Source organism: Pangasianodon hypophthalmus, chromosome 13, assembly GCF_027358585.1.
Source record: "Pangasianodon hypophthalmus isolate fPanHyp1 chromosome 13, fPanHyp1.pri, whole genome shotgun sequence".
Lineage (NCBI taxonomy): Eukaryota > Metazoa > Chordata > Actinopteri > Siluriformes > Pangasiidae > Pangasianodon > Pangasianodon hypophthalmus.
The window spans coordinates 22,208,098-22,233,271 of record NC_069722.1 but is presented as its reverse complement, the minus strand read 5'-3'; the positions used below and the strand labels follow the sequence as shown (position 1 = coordinate 22,233,271).

General features: G+C 38.3%; 2 protein-coding genes across 5 annotated transcripts in view; one reads left to right on the top strand and one right to left on the bottom strand.

Moving 5' to 3' along the window:
* topaz1 (testis and ovary specific TOPAZ 1) overlaps nt 1–12,315 on the top strand; it is a 29,452-nt gene extending 17,137 nt beyond the window's left edge. For 2 of the 4 annotated variants that reach the window (XM_026947029.3, XM_026947027.3), the window contains exons 12-19: nt 205–271; nt 1,187–1,358; nt 3,684–3,784; nt 3,962–4,127; nt 8,024–8,176; nt 8,431–8,634; nt 9,110–9,287; nt 10,442–12,315. In XM_026947029.3, coding sequence (XP_026802830.3) covers nt 205–271; nt 1,187–1,358; nt 3,684–3,784; nt 3,962–4,127; nt 8,024–8,176; nt 8,431–8,634; nt 9,110–9,287; nt 10,442–10,712 — 1,312 coding nt within the window. In that variant the 3' untranslated portion in view covers nt 10,713–12,315. Of the gene's footprint in view, nt 1–204; nt 272–1,186; nt 1,359–3,683; nt 3,785–3,961; nt 4,128–8,023; nt 8,177–8,430; nt 8,635–9,109; nt 9,288–10,441 lie in introns of those variants that run through there. The other 2 variants (XM_034309681.2, XM_026947030.3) reach the window with 2 other exon arrangements.
* A 3,012-nt stretch (nt 12,316–15,327) lies between these two features.
* LOC113546929 (uncharacterized) overlaps nt 15,328–25,174 on the bottom strand; it is a 36,088-nt gene continuing 26,241 nt past the window's right edge. The window contains 11 exon segments of the mRNA XM_053239149.1: nt 15,328–17,208; nt 17,518–17,805; nt 18,499–18,816; nt 19,596–19,922; nt 20,040–20,327; nt 21,015–21,320; nt 21,613–21,903; nt 22,020–22,307; nt 23,264–23,569; nt 23,867–24,157; nt 24,240–24,545. Coding sequence (XP_053095124.1) covers nt 17,054–17,208; nt 17,518–17,805; nt 18,499–18,816; nt 19,596–19,922; nt 20,040–20,327; nt 21,015–21,320; nt 21,613–21,903; nt 22,020–22,307; nt 23,264–23,569; nt 23,867–24,157; nt 24,240–24,545 — 3,164 coding nt within the window. The 3' untranslated portion in view covers nt 15,328–17,053.

Below are 25,174 nucleotides of genomic sequence, written 5' to 3'. Positions count from 1 at the left end.
CTTTTCCTATTAAAGCTGTGTTTCTCAGTTACAAAACCGTAACTGTATAAGGTTATAAGGTTTTTAAAACTATATTGTTTTAAAAGTCTAAAAAAGTTTAGCAGTTTCATATTAAGATGTGCTAAAAACTAAACACTAAAAGTACAGATACATTTACACTGCCATGCATACCACCCTATGCAAACACCTGCTGTGTGTGTGCAGGGCTCTGGCCACTAACCCACACACTGCTGAGCTGTCGGAGTTGGCCCAGGCTGTAGTCCGATTGGAGGTGAGACAAACAATATACACATTTACTCCTAGTGCTATGCTGCCTTTTTCTTTATTGTTTATTTATCCCTCAGACATACACATTTTGAAAACGAGAAAGACTGTCAGTCTATGTTTGCAGAAATGTATTTGTCTGTCTACCCAGCTAACAATTATTGGTTCCCAGAATGTTCAAGAAATGTTTGGTTTTTTTGAGTGCCTAAACAAACGGATCTTATTTTGGTTCCTATTTGGTTTTTCAGGTAGTTTTTTGTGCATTAATTAGTTAAAAATACAGTACAGTAAAATAATTTCTGGTAAATGTACCATGTCAGTTGTTATATAACCATTTTGGGAACAGTGCTCACTTTATTAATCAACATCAAATGTTCCCATAATGGTATTCGCCCAAAAATAACCAAAGGAGAAAAGAATGCTAACATTAGGGAAACTTTCTGTGTTTGCTGGATGTTTCTCTATCTGTCTGGTTGTCCGTTTCTTCCAATTATGGTTTTCTGTGTTGATAATTATGTCCATAATCACTTGATATAGTGTTTGTATTTCCTTTTCTGGCTGAGCTTATTTGAAGATTTAATGCCTTAAATAAGACTTAACAGTGATGTATTGTACATTGTTATACATTGTTATACCTTGATGAGGCATGTTCACATAACTGAATTACAGCATGTAAATGGGGATTTGAGCTTACTAATAAAAATGCTATAAAATATCTTGTAATTTATCAATAAGAACAAACCATTAAATAAACTTGGAATCCTGTTTTGCAGATAAACTGTACAAAAAAGGTACACCATTAAATGTTGCAATCTGTTAAACATGCTTGTATTTCTCTAGCAGTTTGATTGTGTAAATATTAAGCTGCATGAAGTAAATTCTGCTATTAAGGTTCAACATTTATTTGTGCGAATGTGTGTAGCTCTGTAGGCAGCAAGAGGACTGGCCTGCTCTAGCACGCGTGTTCTGCACTGTGTGTGGTGGTCGTCACAGTGCAGTAGAGCTGTCAAGGTTCTGCTGCTGTGTCACCATGGCGCTGCTGAAAGAGCCTAAAGACAAACTGACTCTGCCTTATGAACCATTCGCTGAGTCAGGTACACGCAATTAATTGCTTTTCACGTGTCCAACTGCCGAAAACTGGCTTTTTCCATGGCAGTTCTTAACCGATAATCAGAGCTTAACCTGATGCAGTTTGAATGTGTAGAATTGCATTCAACCAATTTTGATGAGTTGCTTTATCTCTTAATCTGGTGATTTATGTATATATTTATTTATGTATATATTTTATTAGATGTGTACTGCACTACAAAGCCATTATGTTACTCTATGTAGTTAGCATGTATGGTGAATACTGAGCCATTTGGAATTTTGCCAAACTGTTTGTTGGAAGATGGCAGATAATAACATGGATTGTGGATAACCCAAGAAAGGTGAATTCTAGCTAAATATCAGCAAAAAGAAAAAAATCAAAGTGGCTGGTAAATATATAGTCCCCTCTAAAACTATTGAAAGAAAGTATCAAAAGTATTGGATCGATGTGCTTTGGTGGCAGACCACCCAATTTTAGGTGAGCAAAAGATAATTTTAAAGGAAACAACACTTAATATTTGGTTGCATATCCCTTGCTTGCAGTAACTGCATCAAGCCTACGACCCATTGACATCACCAAACTGTTGAATTCTTCATTGGTACTGCAGCTTCCTTCAGTTGTTGTTTGTTTTGGTTGATTTATCTGTTCAGTTTCCTCTTCAGGAGGTGAAATGCATGCTCAGTTGGGTTTAGGTCTGGTGATTGACTTGGCCAGTCTAAAACCTTCCACTTTCTCCCCTGACGAAGTCCTTTGTTGTGTTGGTAGTGTGTTGGTAGGGTCTCTGGGTCTTGCTCAGTTTCTTCCAATTATATTCCATGCATTTCTCTGTTAATTGGCAGACAGAATATTTCTGTAGACTTCTGAATTCATTCTGCTGTTGCCATCATGAGTTACACCATTTATAAAGATTAACGAGCTCATTCCAAAAGCAGCCATGCAAACCCAAGTCATGACACTACCTCCACCATGCTTGACCGATGAGCTCGCATGTTTTTGGATCCTGAGCAGATTCTTTCTTTCTCCATACTTAGAGGTTACCTATCTTGGTTCCAGAACATTTGTGGCTCCTCTCTATATTTCTTTGTGAATTCCAATCTGGCATTTCGATTCTTACTGCTGATGAGTGGTGTGTATCTTGTGGTAAGGCCTCTATATTTCTGCTTCCGAAATCATCTTTAAATGGTGGATTGTGATACCTTCATCCCTGCCTGTGGAGGTTGTTGGTGATGTCACTAACTGTTTTGGGGTTTTTCTTCACCACTATCACAATGTTTCTGTCATTAACTGCTGTCGTTTTCCTTGGCCGATCTGTTCCATGTCTGGTTGTTAGTACACCAGTGGTTTCTTTCTTTTTCAAGACATTGCAAATTGTTTAACTGGCTATGCGCAGTACTTGTGCAGTGACTCTAACTGATTTCCCTCTTTACTCCCATTGGCAGCTCTCTGGTCTTCATCTTGATTTATCCTTTTAAACAACAAATGCAGTCTTCACAGGTGAAACCCAGGGCTCACACCAAGAGTAGACTTTCAGAGCTGTTAATTGTTTAAACAATCAATCTAACAGGGCACACCTGGGTATCAAGGTGTTCTATTATTTTTGATCACTTGAAAAATGGGTGGGTTCCAACAAAAGGTGCCATGTTTTAAGTTGATTAACACATCTAGATGTAAATATCAAGAAATTAAAGGTAAAAATTCTGGTCTGTCATCCCATATTCATCTTTTGATCTTAAACCCAAAAGTCTTCAGTGTATAACGCCAAAAAAAAAAGAAAAGAAAAAGAACTGGCCTTCCCGTTCCAATACTTTCAGAGGGGACTATATAATATTAAATCAAAAATAAAGTTTTTGCTGAAATTGATATTTTACAATCTTATGATTTTGTTGCATATTTAAAGGCGCAATTTTCACCACTGTGTGTGTTACAAATGCATTGTGTAGCACTTCTGATTATGTTCACTCTGTCTGAGGCAGAATTAATATTGAAATTAATTCTAATCGGCTGCTGATCTTTCCTTTGCAGTCTAAAAAGTGAAATGCTATGCTTTTGTTATTTAAGCTTCTGTTATTTAGTTGTTTGATTAAGTAAAGCAAAATAATTCCCAGCACACATTTGACTCTTAAATATGGTTTAAATGTCAAATACTCAGTTATTGCATTTTATTTTGTTCAGTTGCTTGAAATATCGGTCTTTGCTACTCAAATAAATGTTAGCTGCATGCATAAGTACTTACTTTTACATAGGTTTGCTCTACACAGCTGTACATTTTCATATGCAACACCAACTATACATTTATATCAGAAGTCTGTATGTGTGTGGTCCTGTCTAGTTTGTCAGGAAATGCCGTCAGACGAGATGGTTAAAAGCTTTCTGGGACGAGTAGGAGTCTCACTGATGCTCAGCTATCACAGAACCCAAGACTGGACCAAGGTGTGTTTGTGCATGCAGATTAGTTCTCAAGCTAACCTCTGCTTATATTCACTGTTTTGGTAATAATTGAAAAAAGGTTCTCATGAGTCGAAAAGGTGTGTTAGAGCTTATGAAATATTATGAATATTTATGTTTTTTTAAAGGAAACTTGCTTTTGGTTTGTCTGTGTCTGTGTAGGGTTTGAAGCTGTTGTGCGTGATGTCTAGATTGGAGCTGGAATTCACTATGCTCAAAGGGCTCTTTAGTAGTGAAAATGGAACATCTCGCTGTCAGCTTGTCACCATTGCAACGGAGTTCTTCCTTAACAGTGGCAGCATAGAAGGAGCACTGAATATCCTCAAAGGTAACAGCCTACATTAAAATCGATGGTTCAGATGAATCCTGGGCTGATTCTTGTATCTCTTGGATCGATTAACTGATCCCTAGATCAGTCCCTAGATCTTTAGATCCCTTGATTGATTGATCGCTGGCTCACTAGATTCCTGGGTAACACATCCCCCTACACACACCAGATCACTGGGTCGGTAGATGGAATTGCAAATCACTGGATCCCAAGATCCAGAGAATAGCTTTCTCTGCTTTATGAAATCCCTGGCCCATTAGAACCCTAGTTCACCAGATGTCTTTATCCCTAGATCATTGGATCTGTTAATTTTTGATTGGATAGCAGTGTGTACTTTTTAATCTAGAGGCAGGAAGGGAGAAGAAATGTACCCATGCTAGTCAGCACGCAGTAAGCGCAAACTAGCATAAATAAGAGTTTGCTATTTTGAACTTACGGAGAAAAGAGCACACACCCTCTGCAGTGTTTCACTGGTGTTTTTCTTTTTTTTTTTTTTTTTTTAGTTTTTTAAAATCAGATTTCCCATGCAGCAGTGATGTTTGCAAAGATTGCCAGAGACTGATAAGACAGATCAGTAATAACATAAAAAAAATGTTATTACACCAGATAAGGCTTTTTTTTTTGGTTCAAACTGTTACTCAGACTCAAAATTGAGTGTGAAATTGAAAAATACAAAATGGTCAATAAGCTTTCAATAAATGCTATGGTATGGAAAAGTTGTAATGGGATTTTTGGCCATATATCACAGCCCTACCAGGTGTGTAGAATAAGTTTTTTTTTTTTTTTTTTGGAATGTTGTTTGCTAGTATTGTGAATTCTTAATTTTCAGTGGCTTACTTATTGTTCTGAATTAGCACAAATACTGGACAAGGTTTTTTGCATTTGGAGTCCTTTATTGCAGTACTGTGTATTACTGGCATTTCAGTAACATTTTCGTACTGTTTGATTTATGATTATAGAAATAATGTATCTATATCCATGTCCTGAATGTGCCACAGTAATTGTGTGTGTGTGTGTGTGTGTGTGTGTGTGTGTGTGTGTGTGTGTGTGTGTGTGCGCGCATGTGTGTGGACCATTTGCTACTTACTGCTGCCATCTAGTGTAAAAAAAGAAGACCCGGAGAGTGTCATTTACATCCTTTTTCCATATCTTTCTCTTCTCATATTGCTAACCTGACTTGGTTGTATAGGTTTCTATTTGACAACATTAGGAGCACGTGGCTATTTTTCTCTCAGGTGCTTGTTCCATGTCTTCTTGAGAAGATCTCGAGATTGGGGTACAGCTCTTCTCTTGCATGCTGTTCTCCAGTGGATCCCTGTATCCACTCACTGCAACTGATCCAACATGCTACACTATATGGTCCCCTCTGAAAGTATTGGAATGGCAAGGCCAGTTCTTTTGTTGTTATCCACTGAAGACTTTTGGGTTTGAGATCAAAAGACGAATATGAGATCAGAATTTCAGCTTTCATTACCTGATATTTACATCTAGATGTGTTAAACATCTTGCAACTTGGCACCTTTTGTTTGAACCCACCTATTTTTCAAGTGATCAAGAATATTGGAACGACAGGTGTTTCTTGATGCCCAGGTTTGCCCTGCTCGATTGCTTGTTTAAACCATTAATAGCTCTCCGAATGTCTACTCTTGGTTTGAGCCCTGAATTTCGCTTGTGAAGAGTGCATTTGTTGTGAAAAAGGATAAACCAACATGAACACCAGAAAGCTGTCTATGAGAGAAAACCAAGCCATTTTGAAGCTTAGAAAAGAGGGAAAATCGATCAGTTCAGTTGCACAAGCATTGGGCATAACCAGTATGACAGTTTGTCCTAGAAAGGAAAGAAACCACTGGTTTACTAACAACTAGACAACAGCAGTTCATGACAAAAACATTGTGAAAACTGTGGAGAAAACCCCAAAAAAAAGCAGTCAGTGACATCAACAACAACCTCCACAGGGCAGGGGTGAAGGTATCACAATCTACCGTTTGAAGAAGACTTTGAGAGCAGAAATATAGAGACCATGTGGGCCTCTGTTATGAAATAGAATTCATAGTCAATTATACAACTACGAGGCAGCAAAGCAGCCCCAAACCATAACATTTCTACCACCATGCTTAAAAGTTGGTATGGTGGTTCTTCTGATCCAATAATATCTTTGGTTTTCGCCAAACATCTGCAAACGGCTTCTGGTACTGTGACCAAACAACTCTATCTTTGACTCATCTAATCATAGTACATTTTTCCAGAAGGCCTGGTCCTTGCCTAGATGTTCTTTAGCAAATTTAGTCTTGCCCTGATGTTCCTTTTAGACAACAAAGGCTTCCTCCTGGCAGACTTTCAATGTAGGTTAAATTTGTGCTGTCTCTTTCTAATGATAGGGGTCTGCACTTTCTCATCAACAGTGAGTGCTCCCTGCATCTCCTCTGTTGAAATTCTGGGGTTTTAGAGACTTCTTTTCACATCTTACATGCTGCTCTCTGATTAAATTAGCTGGGGCTGCTTGGCCTGGACAAGTTGGCAGTGGTTTTAAATATTCTCATTTTGTAGATGGTGATCTGGACAGTGGAATGATTGATTTCCAATATTTTGGAAATCTTGTAAAACCCCATCTCAGGCATCTTCAACATTCTTTCTGAAGGCCTCTTCTGATCTAGGCATGATGATACCACACACTCCAATAACAAAGAGTAAACCAGATCAGATTTCTTCAGATTTCTCTAATAGTGTTCTAATCATTAGCACCTGATCGTGTGCACCTGATTTCAGTTTGGAACATTTGAAGTAGTGAAATATGTAGGGGTGTGCTTTTTTTTTTTTTTTTTTTTAAATACACCAGACAATGCTGGAAAGTATAACCATTCTTAGAAGTGGTTGGTGTACTCGACCTTGCCAGATGGTGGCAGTAACAACAGTGGTGCCTTATTTAGCTGTAGTGGAATTGATTCATGCAGAGTGATGGCTTTTTCAGAAGCATCGTGGTCCTTAATCTGGTGTGGAGATAAGGGAACTTTCAGGGAGGCTGGGATAACAATAAGTTAAGCACCAGTGCCAATGAGAAATTCTTCTCCTTCAGTAGTCACTTGCGCATAGAAACCATCGGCTACCTGGTGGACAGCAGCAAGCACAAGTCTGATGGAGGGGTATTCTAGTTTAACTGTTAGTTGGCCACTGCATCAAGCAATGTTGTTTGTGTGTCTGAACCGCTGGACCAAACTGTTTGATGGATCACAATTTAGATTTTTGTGAGATTCTCTGTGCTGTTTCCTTGTACAATTTTTGACCCAATTTCCCAGCTTTCCACAGTGATTACACCTCACTTTGGTCTTGGACACTTGGAAATTGCAGTCGTTTTTCTTGTCGCTGAACATATTACAGCTGAAACTACCCTTAGTGATGTTTTGTGACTTTCAATCTTTTCTGCTGGGGAGAAATATATTCATATATATTCATATATTCATCTTCTAGTTCATAGACATATTCTTCAAGCAATCTTCCTCCAATCTGTAAAATGCTTTGACATATTTTTACACCAGGGAGTGTTCCCCATGTAATCTGGCCTCTCATCTTTTCCCCTTTTGATTTCTGATTTCACTGTTTTCTGGAATATATCCCTTTCAGTTGCTGTAGAAGTAACAGTAAAAATCTGCACATCATCAAGTGGGTGTAAAGAGTATATGGCAAACTCTTTTTGTAGTTCCTCCCATGATTTTAGCAAATTTTTTTGGATGGCCTACAATTTCAGACCGTTTGTGAACTTGACATTATTTCTATAACCATACATCGGCGGGGAAAATAAATAAATATAAAGAAATTAGAATCATGGGACAAATGGCTTAAGCAGCCAAGTTTGAAAATGAGACAAATGCTCTTTTTTTGTGTTTGTGTGTGATTTGTAGCTAATGAATGGTTCGTGAGCTCAAGTGCATGGCCGTGTGAGCAGGAAGACGTACAGAACCGCAGGAGAGTACTGACTCTGCTTGCTGAGAAGACGTCATACAGAGACACATTGGAGGTCCTCACTAACCTGCCCGGTCTCAGACAGCCAATAGGTGAGTCATGAGACCCTCACTTCATTCTTTATTAGTTTTTATTGAAAAAACGATTTCACGTTATTTGGTGTCATGCTGGTGTGATGGTCAAGTGTCCACATACTTTCGTCAAATTGCATAGGTCAGAATAAAAAACCTACCAAAATTGCATATAAAAATATCCAGATATTGTTTTTAAATTATTGTATGTACTTTCCAGGGATTTTGATAGGTTTGTGGTTTATATCTAAATGTGTTGTATGCCTGCTGATTAGATGGTGTTCAGGCGGGTGAGTACAATACCATGTTTAATGCACACCTTCGAAGGTGTGTGATGAATCAGGTGTTGCCGGTTGCTGCAGACACACTCGAATTCATGCTGACTCAGGGAATCCCACTGGACTTGTCGGAACTTCAACATCTCATCCACAAACTAGGCAAACAGAACAGTTGGAGCCGTGCCAGGACTCTGTTCAAACGTGAGTCACATACTCTGCTCTGATATTTTTTTCTTTTTCTGTTCTTTTTCTGTTGATCTTGCAACAACCTTGGCAAAACTTTTCCATTGCACGTATAGTGTAATCATTAGTTGATACAAAATTTTAAAAATTATATATAAAATTAAAAAAAGAATTTGTTTGGAACTCTGTCCAATCTTGTTAGACATTACAGAAATAGATTCAGTGCCATTATACAACCATACAGTGACTCTATATGTTTAAGCTTAAAACATTATTGCGAACACATTGCATTATTGCATTATTGTTATTTATTTTAAACATTTTTTCCACCTCCTTTTCACAAATACTAAAGGAATAAAAAGAGAAAGAGAAATGCTCTGTAACACGTTAGTATATGATGCATTAAGTTACCAGTTTAGAAGCTTTAGATGAATTCTGCGTATTAACTTAATGCTGTATTTATGCTGAAACTGTCTTCCCCCCTGCCTGTCAGGTGCTCATTCTGCAGGTTATTACTCTGGGGTTGTGTGTGAGAAGGATTGCTTGGCCCTGCCCTGTTGTCTCACAGAGATTGAGATGACTCTGTTATTTGAGATGTTCATTGCCTGCATCTGTACAAGCCTTGAAAATCCCAGTGACTCTTCCCAGCCACTGCTCATCACACTCAAACGGTAAGTGCTCACAGTGCAAGTGGTTCCTCACATCTTACATATCTCATGGTGCTGGATGTCTGATTCCCCTCAAAATGGTTACTCTTGCTATTTCAGTTCATACCTGCCTTTAGATCCTATTTTTTTAATTGTTTTGCTGTGGGGGTTTGCTCATTCAGCCACAAGAGCGTTAGTGAGGTCAGGCACTGATGTCGGGCATGGAGGCCCGGGGTGCAGTCTGCTTCAGTTCATCCCAAAGTTGTTCAGTGGGGTTGAGGTCCAACCATGGCAAACTATGTCTAAACTATGTCTAAACTATGTCACAGCACAGAAAGCACATATGGGTGTGATGGTCAGGTGTCCACAAAATTTTGGCCACATAGTGTACAAGTTAATCGTCCAAGCTATCCCTTGGTAAGCAAAGGCATCCTGAATAGTTTCTTATGAGTCCGCCAATAGGTTGTGGAGGCATCATGTTTTCGGGTTGTCCTTCTCTCAGTCCGAGATTCTCGTTAGCGTGATGTCTCAAGAACGAGTGTTTGTAGGGTATGTATGCAATTATCATTGTAACCAGCAGATGAACTGTCCAACGTCCAACCAGGCAAAAGGTCACAGCAAGGCCAAATGTCTGAAATACTGTAGTTTGTTTTCAGTAGCTTCCTTTCTGTTTATCAGACAGAGATGTTACTTACTCAGGGCCCATTTTGTGGGTATTTATGATTTTTGCCATCAATCCATCCATTTGTCTGTCCGTTTGTCCACCCGAGCTTGTCGAGAGCACAATATCTCAAGAACGACTGGTTTAATGTGTTTGAAGGATTTAGACGGAATTATCATTGTAACCAGCAGATGAACTGATTAGATTTTGGAGTTGATCCAAAGAGTCAAGGTCACAGCAAAGGTCAAATGTCTGTACTGATATTATATTAATATACGTATGTGCAGTATTTGTCAGTGGAACTACCATAAGAATTTCAATGTGCAGTTTTCCGTGTGTCAGCTGTGCAATTGGCAAATAAAACACATTGACTGCATACATGTATATGAAGGCATATATTCAGCTTCTTTCTCCATGACCTCTAAAACCCCTTGGTCTGGAAATGTATTCAAAGCCTGATGCAGAAGCACTGATTCACTGGGAATTTTCTGATGTAATGACTGTTTGTGTGTTTTAGGCGCACTGGCAGTGAGATGGCGATGGAGAGTGTGTATTTGGCAGCTGGATGCCGCTTGCTTTCAGCAGCACTGATACCGAACCCCAAACTGAGCATTCGTTACGCAGCTGTCAATCAGGAACAGGAGCAGCTTTTTAAACTGGACCGTGGCTCTGCAGCTAAGTGGCTTTCACATAACCGCAGCTGGGCTCAGGGGATGTGGGCAGGCTCACACACACTCACACAAGCCAAAACAGCCAGAGACTCTGAAAGACCTTCCGAGGTAAACTGATTGTCACGACATATAGCTAATACAAACTACTGGTCCTGTAAACTGATCAGCAGTGAATTCTTTAAAATTAAGTTCTTAGATATAGAAAAATAATTGGCTTGTTTAAAAATGGACTGATTGTGTGCTTAAGAATAAAGGGCTGGTTGGATGTGTTTTTTCACTGTGAGAGGACTTGGCCGATTTTTATATTTTTTTTTCTGGCTCTGCTTTTTAAATTTCTTTGGCTATTGAATGTCTTATTTCATAATGTTAGTAATACAAACCCATCTAGCAAATGAGCCTCAACACTACACAGTTGATGCTGCATAAGAAACAGTTTTGAAACAGAAACAGAAATCAGTTTTTGGCACTTACTTTGCATATATTTGGATTTAGATTTAGATTATGATACTTTTTTTGTTTCATGTGCAGCAGTTTGTTTTATAGTTAACTATGCAAATAGAAAAATGCCCATTTTAGAAATGATGGAAGAAAAGTCTGAGACGTGTGTGAAGTCTGCCTTTTGCAAATTTCCAATGTGTGCAGTTTCAGTTTGTTCCATTTTCAAATATTGTTGTAAATATTTGAAAATAAATAAGTGAAATAATTCATTCTTGTGCATGTCAAAGACATAGTTATGGAGACATCTAAACGGGGTTACATAGCAGTAGTACTGTGTTTATAGGCAACAGTGATCAGTAATCCTGTAGCCCAACATTCTGGTTAGACAGACATTGTGCCTGAAGAATAGCTGGTTTTATGACCAATTAGCTATTCTTCAGCTGCAAGGTGTGTACTGGACATGGTAGGGAATGTCCTACAGGTTGACCCTTGTAGCACATTGTAAAGTCATCCAACAGGTTTTTAAGATTGAGGCACCTAATCTTAGGTAGAGAAATGGAGTTCTGTCACATGGTCACCCTGCAATCTGGTCGTCAGTGTATGTGCAATGAGTCTATTTCCAAGGTATGTAGAGTTCACTCAGCCCTTTGCTAATGTGATTGACACCCAAAAAAGACAACAAAAATCATGAGATGATATTGTTGAACCCTTCAAAATGCGACTGTGTCACAACATGGCTGGGAACAACTTGAGGGCCGGCCAGGCTGCTCTGAACACGGACAGATGCACAGATGGATACACAAAAAGACGAACGGTTAGTCAAATGCACAGGCAACCAAAGCAAAGAATTGTCAACACCTTAGGGATAGATGGTTGTTAACCTTCACAAATCAGGTAATGGATGTAACATATATGAACAGTTAAAAATACAGTTAAACTCATTTAGGGCCATGTAAAAAAAATTTCGCATATCGGAAACAGCTGGGAATTTCAGCACTCATAAGCTCATTGTCTCCCACACACTGAGGATGATGGTAAAAAAGGGAAAAAATAGCCCAAGGATTACAGTTTTAGAATTGTGCAGTTGATTCTTGTGGTTTATCAGGTTTCTAAAATCAAATGTTAAATGGCATGTAAAAAAAAAATCAATGGATCTGAATAGAAACAAAAAGAAACACAATATGAAGAGCTTTCTGACATTAAAGTTAATTAAAAAGTTTTTTGTTGTTGTTTTGGTATTTACATTTTTGGGAAAAGAAAGCACAAGGTGCTGAGGTTTAGAGAACAGATGCATCCTGTTCCTGTGAGAGTCGTTATTCAGTAACCATGACGGATGCTTTAAAAAATGTAAAACTCTTAGTTACTTATAATAACCACAAGCACCAACCTACTTAGTTACATATTACACTGTTATTTGTAAGTTAATTATTTAGTTTTGATTCATGTTACATTTTCTATATATGAAGAGATTCATGCAAAAGTTTTTAAAAAAAATGCAATGTCACTGTAGGCTGCGTTTTTAGTTCGGATTTTGAGCAAACTTTGTCTACGTAATATGGTTATGTTTGAAAATAAATACAGACATTTGTAATTTGTATTGATAAATATTTGCAATAATTCTAAAATGTTCATAATCTGCTCAAACTGCAAAGCACACTGGACTTGTATACTTAACATACACAAATATATATAAGCAGTTTCATATGATAAGACTACACTGTAGCATGAATTTAGTATAACTGTGTACACAGTGTAAAAATGAAATAATAATTTAAATATAAAAAGATAAAGATAATTTTCGTTTAGGTACTTTGCAATGCAAATTTTCCTGCGTAATTTTCCTATTCGCAGTTTCTAAACTTTTCTCACTCCAGCTGTGACTATCAGAGCCTGAAGCACAAAGATACACACCGAAACACACGCATGTAAAGATGTGAGCTCTATCAAGCGTTTAAGTGTTCTGCTTTGTTAATCAAATCAGCCCCAGCTGTTAAAGTTCAAGCCACAATGAGTTTGTGATAAAATACTATACACTGATATACATGACTAAGAATGGACAGGCTTTCACTTAACGTAAAATCTAAAAAATATTCATACATATATATATAAAATACACTGCCTGGCCAAAAAAAGGTCGCTGTTTGGGTTTAAATAAGCAAATACTTAAGAGCCTATGATCGGATCATTACTGCAGTGATTAATATGTTTCAGCTGGCAACAATTCTTTTAACCTTAACTGATGCAGTGTGTAGCTTCTCATTTCTTAAACAACCATGGCAGATTACGTATCCCATGGTCGTGGAAAAGATGTTACTGAAGGGGAAAATTGTTGGCCTGCATCAAGCAAAGAAAACAACTAAGGAGATTGCTGAAATCACTGGAACTGGGTTATGAAATGTCCAGTGCATTATTAAAGCCTGGAAGGATAGTGGTGAACCGTCAACTTTACAGCAGAAATATAGTCGGAAAAAACTCTTGAATGATCGTGATCGGAGATCTTTAAAACGTTTGGTGATGTCTCATCATAAAAAAATCGACGGGAGAACTCACGGCTATGTTTAATAGTGAAAGTAAGAGCATTTCCACACGCACAATGTGATGAGAACTTACAGGATTTGGACTAAACAGCTGTGTGGCCACAAGAAAGCCATTTGTTAGTGAGACTAATCGGAAAAAATGACTTCAATTTGCTAGGGAGCATAAAGATTGGACTGTGGAGCAATGGAAAAAGGTCATGTGGTCTGATAAAATCAGATTTACCCTATTCCAAAGCAATTGGCGTGTCAGGGTAAGAAGGGAAATGCATGAAGGGATTCACCCGTCATGCATAGTGCCTACTGTACAAGCCTCTGGAGGCAGTGTTATGATGTGGGGTTGCATCAGCTGGTCAGGTCGAGGCTCAGCCTCATTGTGTGGCAATAAAATGAAGTTAGCTGAGCACCTGAATGTACTGAATGACCAGGTTATCCCATCAATGGATTTTTTCCTTGTCTGACAGCACAGGCATATTCCAGGATGAAAATGCCAAGATTCATCAGGCTTAACTTGTAAAAGAGTCGTTCAGGGAGCATGAGGCATCATTTTCACACATGAATTGGCCACCACAGAGTCCTGACCTTAACCTCATTGAAAGTCTTTGGGATGTGCTGGAGAAGACTTTACGGAGTGGTTAGACTCTCCTGTCCTCAATGCAAGAATCTCAGCCAAAAATGAATGCAACTCTGGATGGAAATAAATGTTGTGAAGTTGCATAAGGTTGTTGAAACAATGCCAGGAAGAATGCGTGCCGTAATCAAAGCTAAATGCAGTGCAACAAAATATTAGTTTGTGCCACTTTTTTATATATATATAATTGATGTGTGTATGCGCTTGTGTGTGTGTGCACTCTTTCTTAATCTCTGTTCATATGGTACTTTTCTATTCTTTTATTTAAATTGTAGTTTAGGTTCTCACAGTGGGGTGATGTATAGGGAAGGGATGCTTTTTTTCTTTAAAATTTTTTTTTTTTTTAAATCACATGGCAGTGGTGGAGATTACTTATCTTATAGTCTAAAGGTTGTGGTTATTATTTGGTTATCATAGCTGTGAGTGTAATTAACGTCTCACTTGAAAAGAAAGTTAAAAGAAAGGGTTAACCTAAAACTAAAACAAGTATAAATAACAATTTAAAAATGAAAAACCGGGAAGTACTGTTATCATGCACAGTGTTTCAAACCCACGTCTGGATGAGTGGAAAGTTCAGAAAAATTTAAAAAACAAACAAAAAACTCGAATTGCTCAAATACATTGCATATTTGCACTGTTCTTCTTCAAGTTAAATCAAGATCAAGAAGTGGGCCCATTGAAATTCTTTCACTCTGGAAAGGGCTCCCTGACTGCAGAAAGTTTGAGAAACTCTGGTTTAGGTGATCTGCATGTGGTTTTGTCACGCTGTTAAGTTTGAAGTTTAGGCAACAAAAATGTGTAATATTACACTCTTATGCTCTTAGCTGTGATTTTATTTATTAACTTTGTTTTATTTTCTACTTATTTTATTTGATGCTGTAAATTGGTCAGCTGCTGCTGTTGTAAATGGTGCTATATAAATAAATTGAACTTGAACTTGAACTCTTATGTGAGAGGCAGGTGAGGTGCAAGCTGACAAGTGCATGTATATTGTTAAGTGTGTCCTGAGTGTGTGTGTGCTGTCACCTCTGGACTGGAAAGGATTGTCTGCATGTTAAATGACATTTTAATTTTGATATTTTGTCAGACTGGCAGGCATAGAATAATATTGATAATCTCAGCCTATTAATAACACATAGTCATTATCTTTTATTTTGAATTTCAGAAGCCTTAACAAACTATCTTTCTGGTAAATTAGACACATGTAGTTGTAGGAACTGAAAGAAAGGATCCTAATGAACATTTTGTGTCTCATTCTCAGGGAGTCTGTTGTATGTGAGTTATTTTATTCATTCATTTATTATATTTTGATTAGAAAACTTGAGATATGTTTCCATCTTCTGGTGAAATAGTGAATAATTAATAATCAAAACTATACTGGCACTGCTTTTTTAATTTTTAATACAAATTTAATTCAAATTAAAGAATGGTTTTGAATATACACTGATCAGCCATAACATTAAAACAACCTGCCTAATATTGTGTAGGTCCCCCTTGTGCTGCCAAAACAGCTCTGACCTGTCGAGGTATGGACTCCACAAGACCTCTTAAGATGTGCTGTGGTATCTGACACCAAGAGCAGCAGATCCTTTAAGTCCTGTAAGTTGTGAGATGGGGCTTCCATGGATTGGACTTGTTTGTCCAGCACATACCACAGATGCTCAATTGGGTTGAGATGTGGGGAATTTGAAGGCCAATCAACACCTTGAACTTTTTGTCATGTTCCACAAACAATTCCTGAACAATTTTTGCAGTGTGGCAGGGCATTATCCTGCTGAAAGAGGCCACTGCCAATAGGGAATACCGTTTTCATGAATGGGTGTACCTGGTCTGCAACAATGTTTAGGTAGGTGGTATGTGTCAAAGTAACATCCACATGAATGCCAGGACCCAAGGTTTCCCAGCAGAACACTGCCCAGAGCATCACACTGCCTCTGCCGGCTTGCCTACTTCCCATAGTGCATCCTGGTGCCATCTCTTCCCCACGTAAGTGACGCACATGCACCTGGCCTTCCACATGATGTAAAAGAAAACGTGATTCGTTAGACCAGGCGACCTTATTCCATTGCTCCATGGTCAAGTTCTGATGCTAACGTGCCCACTGTAGGCGCTTTCAGCAGTGGTCAGCATGGGCACTCTGACTGGTCTGTGGCTAAACAGCCCCTTATGCACTGTGTGTTCTGACACCTTTCTATCATAGCCAGCATTAACTTTTTCAGCAATTTGTGTTACAGTAGCTCTTCTGTGGGATCGGACCAGGCGGGCTAGCCTTCGCTCCCCACGCGCTTCAGTGAGCCTTGGGCGCCCATGACCCTGTCGCCGGTTCATTGGTTGTCTTTCGATGGATACTGGGAATTGCATAGTGGGAACACTCCACAAAGACCTGCTGTTTTGGAGATCCTTTGACCAAGTCGTCTAGCCATCACAGTTTGGCCCTTGTCAAAGTCGCTCAGATCCTTACACTTGGCCATTTTTCCTGCTTCCAACACATTAACTTCGAGAACTGACCGTTCACTATCCCACACTTTGACAGGTACCATTGTAACAAGGTAATCATTGTTATTTACTTCACCTGTCAGTGGTTTTAATGTTATAGCTGATCGGTGTGTATCGTTCATTTGAATAAAAAAAGAAAAAACAACAGCTGCAAGAAACTCTAATTTCCAGCATCAAGTAACAAGTTAATTTATTTTTTTCTTTATTTATTTCCCTTTTTACTCATTGCATCTATCAACTTAAAAATAGTCATTAAGAATTGTTTTGTTTTCATTCAGACAAATACAATACAGCAATAAAGCATTACATAAGTCTTAATCTAAACTCTAAAAGGTGCCCTAAACAGCTGATCAAGCAGTTTACACTTTGACCAGAGTCACTGAACAGCCATAGAGGAGAGAGATGATGAAGAGTATGATGAAGGCACAGGCCATGTTCCAGGTTTCCTCAGCCTGGTCCAGAGTGCTAGCATCAGACTTGTTCTCATCAAAGTATATCGTCTCTTCAGTAAATTCTGTAAGAAGAAAGGATTTTTAGTCATTTTGTCACTGTACTTTAACCTAAAGAGAACCTAGCAGTAAAGATCCACTTCGTACCCCTAGTTCATGAAATAAAAGGGAGAGTTTTTTTTGTTCTCAGATGAACTAAATGTATTTATACTGATTCTGATTGGTCAGTAGTTGTTGAGTAATCTGAACTTTGACTATTGTAGAAATGAGAACCAAACACTAAAGACGCTAGCATTCTTCAACAGAACTATATATGATACAGGATAGATTGTAGGACTACACTAGTAATGTCTAGCAAAAAAAAAAAAAATCACCTGTTTTGGAGATGCTGCGAGTGACGACGCCAGTAATATGCTCGACATGGCACGTGTATGTGGCTCCAGGTGCCCATTCAGAGGCCTTGACATTCAGGTGGCTTTTAATGCTGAATTTCCCATCCGGCCCTTTGGCAGAGCTGCTGGTTCTATGCTCATGCTGTACACTCACACTGTTTTGGAGCCAGGTGATGTTAATGGCAGAGGGGCTGTAACCATACACCAGACACACCAGCTCATCTCGACCCTGCAGCAGCTCCACAGAGGGAGGACATTCATTCACAGAGGCTGGATGATGGACCAGGAGGGAGGTGTGGAAAAAAAAATTTCAGTGGCAATAACAATCAGACATTGCTTATAGTGGAACAGGTATAAGTATTTGATGGTAAATTATGATCATGGGATATACCGATAATTTAAATCAGTTATAATAATCAGTATAATATAATGATTAAATGTAATAGATATGACAGCACTGTTGAATTCTTAAATCTGATTGGTCAGAATGTATTTTTATTTATAACAAAGGCTCTAAGCGTATACTATAAAAAAATCTTAATTTAAAAATCTTATGATTTAACAACAGCAAAAAAAGTACATCCATTAACATAGTGAAGCTTTCTCTAAGGAGATGTTTATCATTTTTGGAAGGAGTCTCCAGTCTAAGTGCTTTTATAACAGGAAGACTTGAAATTACATTCTTTAATAAATAAAAATTGTAATCGTTGACAAACTGCTGTGGTGTAAGAAGAGTAAAACACACTGTGCCATGCTGTAATAGGAAAATAATCATCTTCAGGATGGTAACAGTAACTACACTTCATGAATTGTGTGATTCATGAAAACTACTAAGTAATAGTCAACATTAGATTATCGGGAAAGTCACAGTCATTTGTAGTTCAGATTAAGAAACCCCATATAAATTACAAATAAATGAAACAAGCTGCTTCCACTAGAGACAGGATGTGACACGTTACTCACCGTATATGTTGTCTATTGTGCTGATGATCGGCTCTTTGGATGACTCGTGGCTGACCACACAGGAAAAATTGCCATCTTCCCTTTTTGATGCTAGTAATATCAGTGCACTGTGCATGGAATAACCACCCCATGCAGAGCGAATGCCGACTGGACTGTTGGTGAAGCGAGACGCATCCAGCCGTTTGCCGTTCAGCTCCCAGTGCACAGAGATATCAGCAGGGTGGAAGCCGTCGATCAAGCAGAGAAGAGATGTGTTGTGAAATCCTGAGAGATCGTCGTCACTGGGAATGAAAATTCGGATGGTGGGACTTTTGACTTCTGAGGATGGAAATGAAAAAAGCAAATATCAGGTCAGAATTGCCAGAATTCAACAGTTATTTAAAATACAGACTTATTGCTAATTAATCACAGTTAAGTCTAATAATGAAGAATAGAACAAGAAAAGCCCTTAATCATTGATATGGTCAAGCCTTCTGTAAGGAGACATTTATTTCACATTTCTGGAAGGAGTCTCCAGTGTCAGTGCTTTGTGACAGTCAGTGGTAAAGCTGTTGCTTTAAGTTGAAGGATGGACATTGTGTGTCAGCTTTTAAGTAAAAAGCTGCATTTTTGTCTTATTAACCTCAAGAGAAAGTGAGAATATGACTGTTTATAGCTGTGTGTGATAACTAGTTTTGCAGGCATTCCACAATATTCCATATAACTTTTAATGGATAAAAAGTATCACGGTCATTCTTTAATAAATAAAAAGTGTAATTGTTGACAAATTGCTGTGATATAAGAGGAATAAACACTTTGAGATGCTGTTATAGGAAAATAATCAACTTTAGGGTGGTAACAGTAACTGCATCATCTTGTCAATTATTATTTTCCTATAAGACCATGCCTCCAAGTGTTCTATTACTTACATCTTTTATTACGTTTATGGAAAAAGACACATCAAACCCCTTAACATGCTTGGTAGGCCGATGGCAGGTGTGTGGATATAATAAATGAATGCAATGTGACGTGATTCAAGCACATGAAGGGTTTTCCTCTCTTTTCACAAAAGAATAAAAAATAGGTCCTTAAAGGTCTGCTTTTCTGTAAGCACTTGCCTCTGGTTTTAGAGATGATGTGTTGCTGTGTTTTGTTGGAGCAGAGGTGTTTCACCTCACAGGAGACACTTGTGTATGCGTTCCACATTGCAGCCGGAACCTTTTGAACACTTTGGAGACTCTCTGTTCCATTGCTGTGGGCTTTGGGAGTGTGTGTGGTCACACCGTGAGAGGAACTGTCCTTTCCTACTTTCCAAATAATCGTGAAGTCCTTGAGCCTGTGGCCCACCAGCAGACATGTGACAGAGACCTGATCATTTGCTCTCATATCACTGATGGAGGGAGCTAACAGGAAAACCTCTGCTGTCTGAGCAAAAGCTGGAGTCACTGGAGATAAAGAAATGGCATTAGTGTAGAGATGTACAGACACATACATGCGTCTAAGATTTGGATTTGGTATAAAGATCATTAACTTTTCTGATACGTGGGCCATTATTAGAATACCTGCACAAACATTGGTGCTCTTCTCGGCAGGTTTGAGAGGATCCTGATCGCTGACTTGACAGGTAAATTTAACTCCACTATTCCACTCTTGCTGTGGAACCGATAGCTCACTGGACACTTTCACACGTCCATCACCTTCCACTGTTACTTCCCTAGGAGCGTTACCCACAGATTCAGGGAGCCACTTGATCTCTGGGTTAAGTCCAGTTCCAGAGCAAAGAAGTTTTTGTGTCGTTGTTGCAGATTGAGCCACACTGGAAACAACTGAAAGTTCCACTGAAGGGTCACCTGGAGAGAAGCTCAAATATTTTAGCATGAAATGTAAAGACTTTCTTTCTGGCTACACAGATTTAAACCAACTTATTTTGTGTTTTACTGCTGATCCAGGTAATCTTTTGACATTTCATTGCAAAAATATATTTTAAAATGCCCCCTCATGAGGGGAATAAAATACCCTTTTCAGTTTCATATTTAGAAAAAGCGGGCATTTTGCATTGCAAATCACATCACATTGTCAAAATGTTGCAGCGAGACATGTTTCTGCTTTACAGGTCTAGAATAGAGGAATCACAATTCTGCAGGATGTAACAATAAGTAAAATGGGAGGTTTTTACTTTCATGTGAGGTATGAAAAAATAGGAAGCTTGTGGAACAAACAAAGACCACATTCATTAACCTGAACAAAATGCATTTAAAGCATTATACAATTGGTTATATCTTTGGAAATATAACCAGTTGAATTTCTAAGAAAATATCATGGACAGATACAAACAAAAATAACTGCACAAGCAGGATAAAAAAAATTCCCATGTACATCAAGTTTAAACCAATTATGAACTCAAGTGATGAGCTAAGGTTGAGGAAATTTGAGAGCGAGAATACACACACCGTGCTGACTGTGCTGTGTGTCATTTTGACCTCTAAATATTGCCAATATTCAAACAATGAAGAGACTGAGATTGAAATATTCCTCACCAAAAAGTTTTCCTGTAGAACTGGACTTCCACTTTATGAAACGGCTTTGCTGAATCTGACAGGTGAAACGTTTGTCTTTGGTTTGATGTGTTTTGGGAACAGTGACACGTACAATCAGTGTGTCCAGGCCTTTGGGCAGATCCACGTACTGAACGTCAGGGAACATGGCTTCATTGGCCTGGAAGGTGACAGAGAGCTCACCAGAGGGCAGATCTCTTCCGACACACTCCAGCACTGCACTGTGTCCCTTCAGTATGTCTGCAAGAATCCTCCTGATCTCCACTGTAGGAGTTTTCTTCACAGGTTCTGAGGAACATGAAGATAAAGTCTCATAAGTTAAAATGTTTAGATAAAGTGAAATATTTTTACGTTAATTTTTCAACATGCAACCCAATGTGTGCACACATGGCATTTAGGATGATCCCCATGCATCTAAATGCTGTGTTTATATTCACTGTTTAAATAACTAATATATGTGAGGCAACCTGGAAAATCCCATCACCTATCACTGTGGCTGAATTTTTTCACAACCGAGCTAAGTTGTAAACTGTGTTCTTTAAGTTGCCTCTAAATAATTTAAATTATATACAGAACTTACCTATAATATTAACCGTCTTCTCTACTTTGTCGAAACATAGATGTTCAGCCGTGCATTTTAGTGTCTGCAAGTTTTTCCATTCTTCTGTAGAGATAGTCAGGTTGCTAACAGTCTCGCCCAGTCTTGTCGAGATGGCTGTGCCTGTTTTTGGCTTTCCATCTACAAGCCATGACACTTTAGTGATGGTGTACTCAGTTTCAACAACACAGGAGGCTGTTACTTGTGAATCTGTCAATACTGACATGAGACGAGGTTTCTCCAGACTTATCGGTGGTTTGTAATTTGAATGAGCTGCAATATATAAGATATTGTTCACTCACAGTTATGTACACACATCTGTTTCATGGAGTTTAATGAAATTTTAAGATCATGAACTTTTTTCATTAAGTAGTCCTTTGTTAGAATACCTGCACAAACACTGGTGCTCTTCTGGACAGGTTTGTGATGATCTTGATCACTAACCTCACACTTAAATTCCACTCCATTACTCCACTCCTGTTGAGGAACTGATATCTCACTGGACACTTTCACACGTCCATCTGCTTGCAACGTTACTTCATAAGGAGGATTGTTCAAAGATTCAGGGAGCCACTTGATCTTTGGGTTAAATCCAGTTCCAGAACAAATAAGTTTTTGTGTCATTGATCTGGATTTGTCAATGCTGGAAACAGCTGAAAGTTCCACTGAAGGGTCATCTGGAGAGAAGTGCAAATATTTTAACATGAGCTACTGTATGAAAAATAAATTTCTCTCTAAATCGATTTAAAAATCCTCATGTCAAGATATTACAACAATGTTGGTCACATCCATCGATTCTGGACTGAATGCTTCAATATTATGTCTTCTCTTAGAATGTAATAATAAAAATATCAGAAATGAACAGAAAAATGTTTGTCACTGTTTTTGTCTACTTATGACCACCACATTATCTGAAACTTCACAGCTTTGATGAAGGCATATACTCTGCCCACTTGGCACAATCATGTTATGTCATCCCTGAGAAAAGTTTGTGTCCTAAAATAGACATCCAGTTATGTGTCATTATCATATGCTCATAAATTGCCTTTATAAACCCTTTAAACCACATTGTATTTGTAAAACCTTTTTCCCCATACAAGTCACTTTTTCTATAGTTAGAAGCAAAAATCAATGTTTCTAGATGACCTGCATTCATGAAATTTTACATCTTCATGACTGTCCCTAATTATGAGGATATTACAGATGAATTTCCCAAAACGATGATTATCATTGGATTTATGTTAGATTTTATACTGAAATTGGCTTAAAATACAGTATGTTTTATGAGAGTGCATGGTATTTTCTTGATTAAATGAAAAAGCAATTATTTTAAAACATGCTTTAATGAAAAGGTCTTTCCCCTGAGAGTGTCTTCACAGTGAAATAAATATTTTGATATTTGTAGTTTAATATTAAATATTTTAAAATTTAATTGTAATATTAAAATACTGTTATGAACGCAATGTTTAAAAGCCATGTATGTTAGATAAATTTTGCCAAGTAATGAAGTTTTATGATAGGAAAAAAATTTAAAGTATTATTCTTTTAATACAAATTGAAAGAAGGGTATTTTGAGCTGTTAATATTGCCTGTATTCAGATGGTACAGATATTGAAACTGAAATATTCCTCACCAAAAAGTTTTCCTGTAGAACTGGACTTCCACTGCATGGAATGGCTTTGCTGAATCTGACAGGTGAAACGTTTGTCTTTGGTTTGGTGTGATTTGGGAACAGTGAAGCGTACAGTCAGTGTTTCCAGGCCTTTGGGCAGATCCACGTACTGAACGTCAGGGAACATGGCTTCATTGGCCTGGAAGGTGACAGAGAGCTCGCCAGAGGGCAGATCTCTTCCGACACACTCCAGCACTGCACTGTGTCCCTTCAGTATGTCTGCAAGAATCCTCCTGATTTCCACTGTAGGAGTTTTCTTCACAGGTTCTGAGGAACATGAAGATAAAGTCTCATAAGTTAAAATGTTTAGATAAAGTGAAATATTTTTACGTTAATTTTTCAACATGCAACCCAATGTGTGCACACATGGCATTTAGGATGATCCCCATGCATCTAAATGCTGTGTTTATATTCACTGTTTAAATAACTAATATATGTGAGGCAACCTGGAAAATCCCATCACCTATCACTGCGGCTGAATTTTTTCACAACCGAGCTAAGTTGTAAACTGTGTTTTTTAAGTTGCCCTAAATAATAATATTTTAAATTATATACAGAACTTACCTATAATATCAATCGTCTTCTCTACTTTGCCGAAACATAGATGTTCAGCTGTGCATTTTATTGTCCCCGAGTTTTTCCATTCTTCTGTAGAGATAGTCAGGTTGCTAACTGTCTCGCCCAGTCTCGTCGAGATGGCTGTGCCTGTTTTTGGCTTTCCATCTACAAGCCATGACACTTTGGTGATGGTGTACTCAGTTTCAACAACACAGGAGGCTGTTACTTGTGAATCTGTCAATACTGACATGAGACGAGGTTTCTCCAGACGTATCTGTGGTGTGGATGTGGGAGCAGCTGCAATATATAAGAGATTGTTCACTTACAGTTGGACATCATGGAAGATTTTTATTTTCCATTGTTTTTGTGTGGAACTGACCTTGGCACTTGCTCCATGTTTCACTGAAGGTCTTGGAGTTGTGTGTGGCCTTACAGGCGAACACTGTGCCTTCATTCCATTGCTGTGCATTAATCCTGATTTGGCTCATTGCGGAATACACCTTTTCTCCAGTGCTGACATCTTCGAATATCTTGATGGTTTCTCCCTGTCTGAGCACCTGATCACCCTTGTACCACTGAACATCAATTTTTTTAGGATGAAAACCATCCAACCAACAAAGCAGATCAACATCCTTGTCTGTTGTCTTGATACTGATGGTGATTCTGGGCTCAGCCACACGCTGAGCTAGAAACAGTGAGATAAAAACAATTCAAGTACATGGCATATATATTTAGCGCTCAGTAGAACTTCCTTAACATTTGAGCTTTTTCCCTTACACCTTTAATGTGTATTAAGATACTGGCACAACACTTGGGCAGGGAACTCTAAAACAGTTAGACTGTTATACTATAAACATGATGATGATGCTGCTGCTGATGTCATCACAAGAAATATGAGTGCATCTCATATATGACAAGGAGCTCTGTTTCAAACATACCTGGCACAAATCAGAGAAGATGGCACTTCTACATGTTGCATCGATAAATAATTGAAAGCTATATTTAATCATTTTTTCATCAAGTTTTCAGAAAAGTGTGTCGTGACATCAGGCCCTTTTTTAACTCGTGGCCAATCAGGTCATAAGTTGGTTGAGAAAGACAAGTAAGAAAAACACACATTGAGCACAATGTGCCAGTGCCTTATTGGTGAGTGAATATAAGCAGATTTACTGTACAGTTATGTTAAAGCAAAATATTTTTAATTTCAATAATCCAACATCGCAAAAGAACTAAAAATGAAAACTTGATTATTTTATGTTCTCGGAAATTCGCAACATCTTTTCTCTTAATTTTCTGCCTCCAAAGCTACAGCAA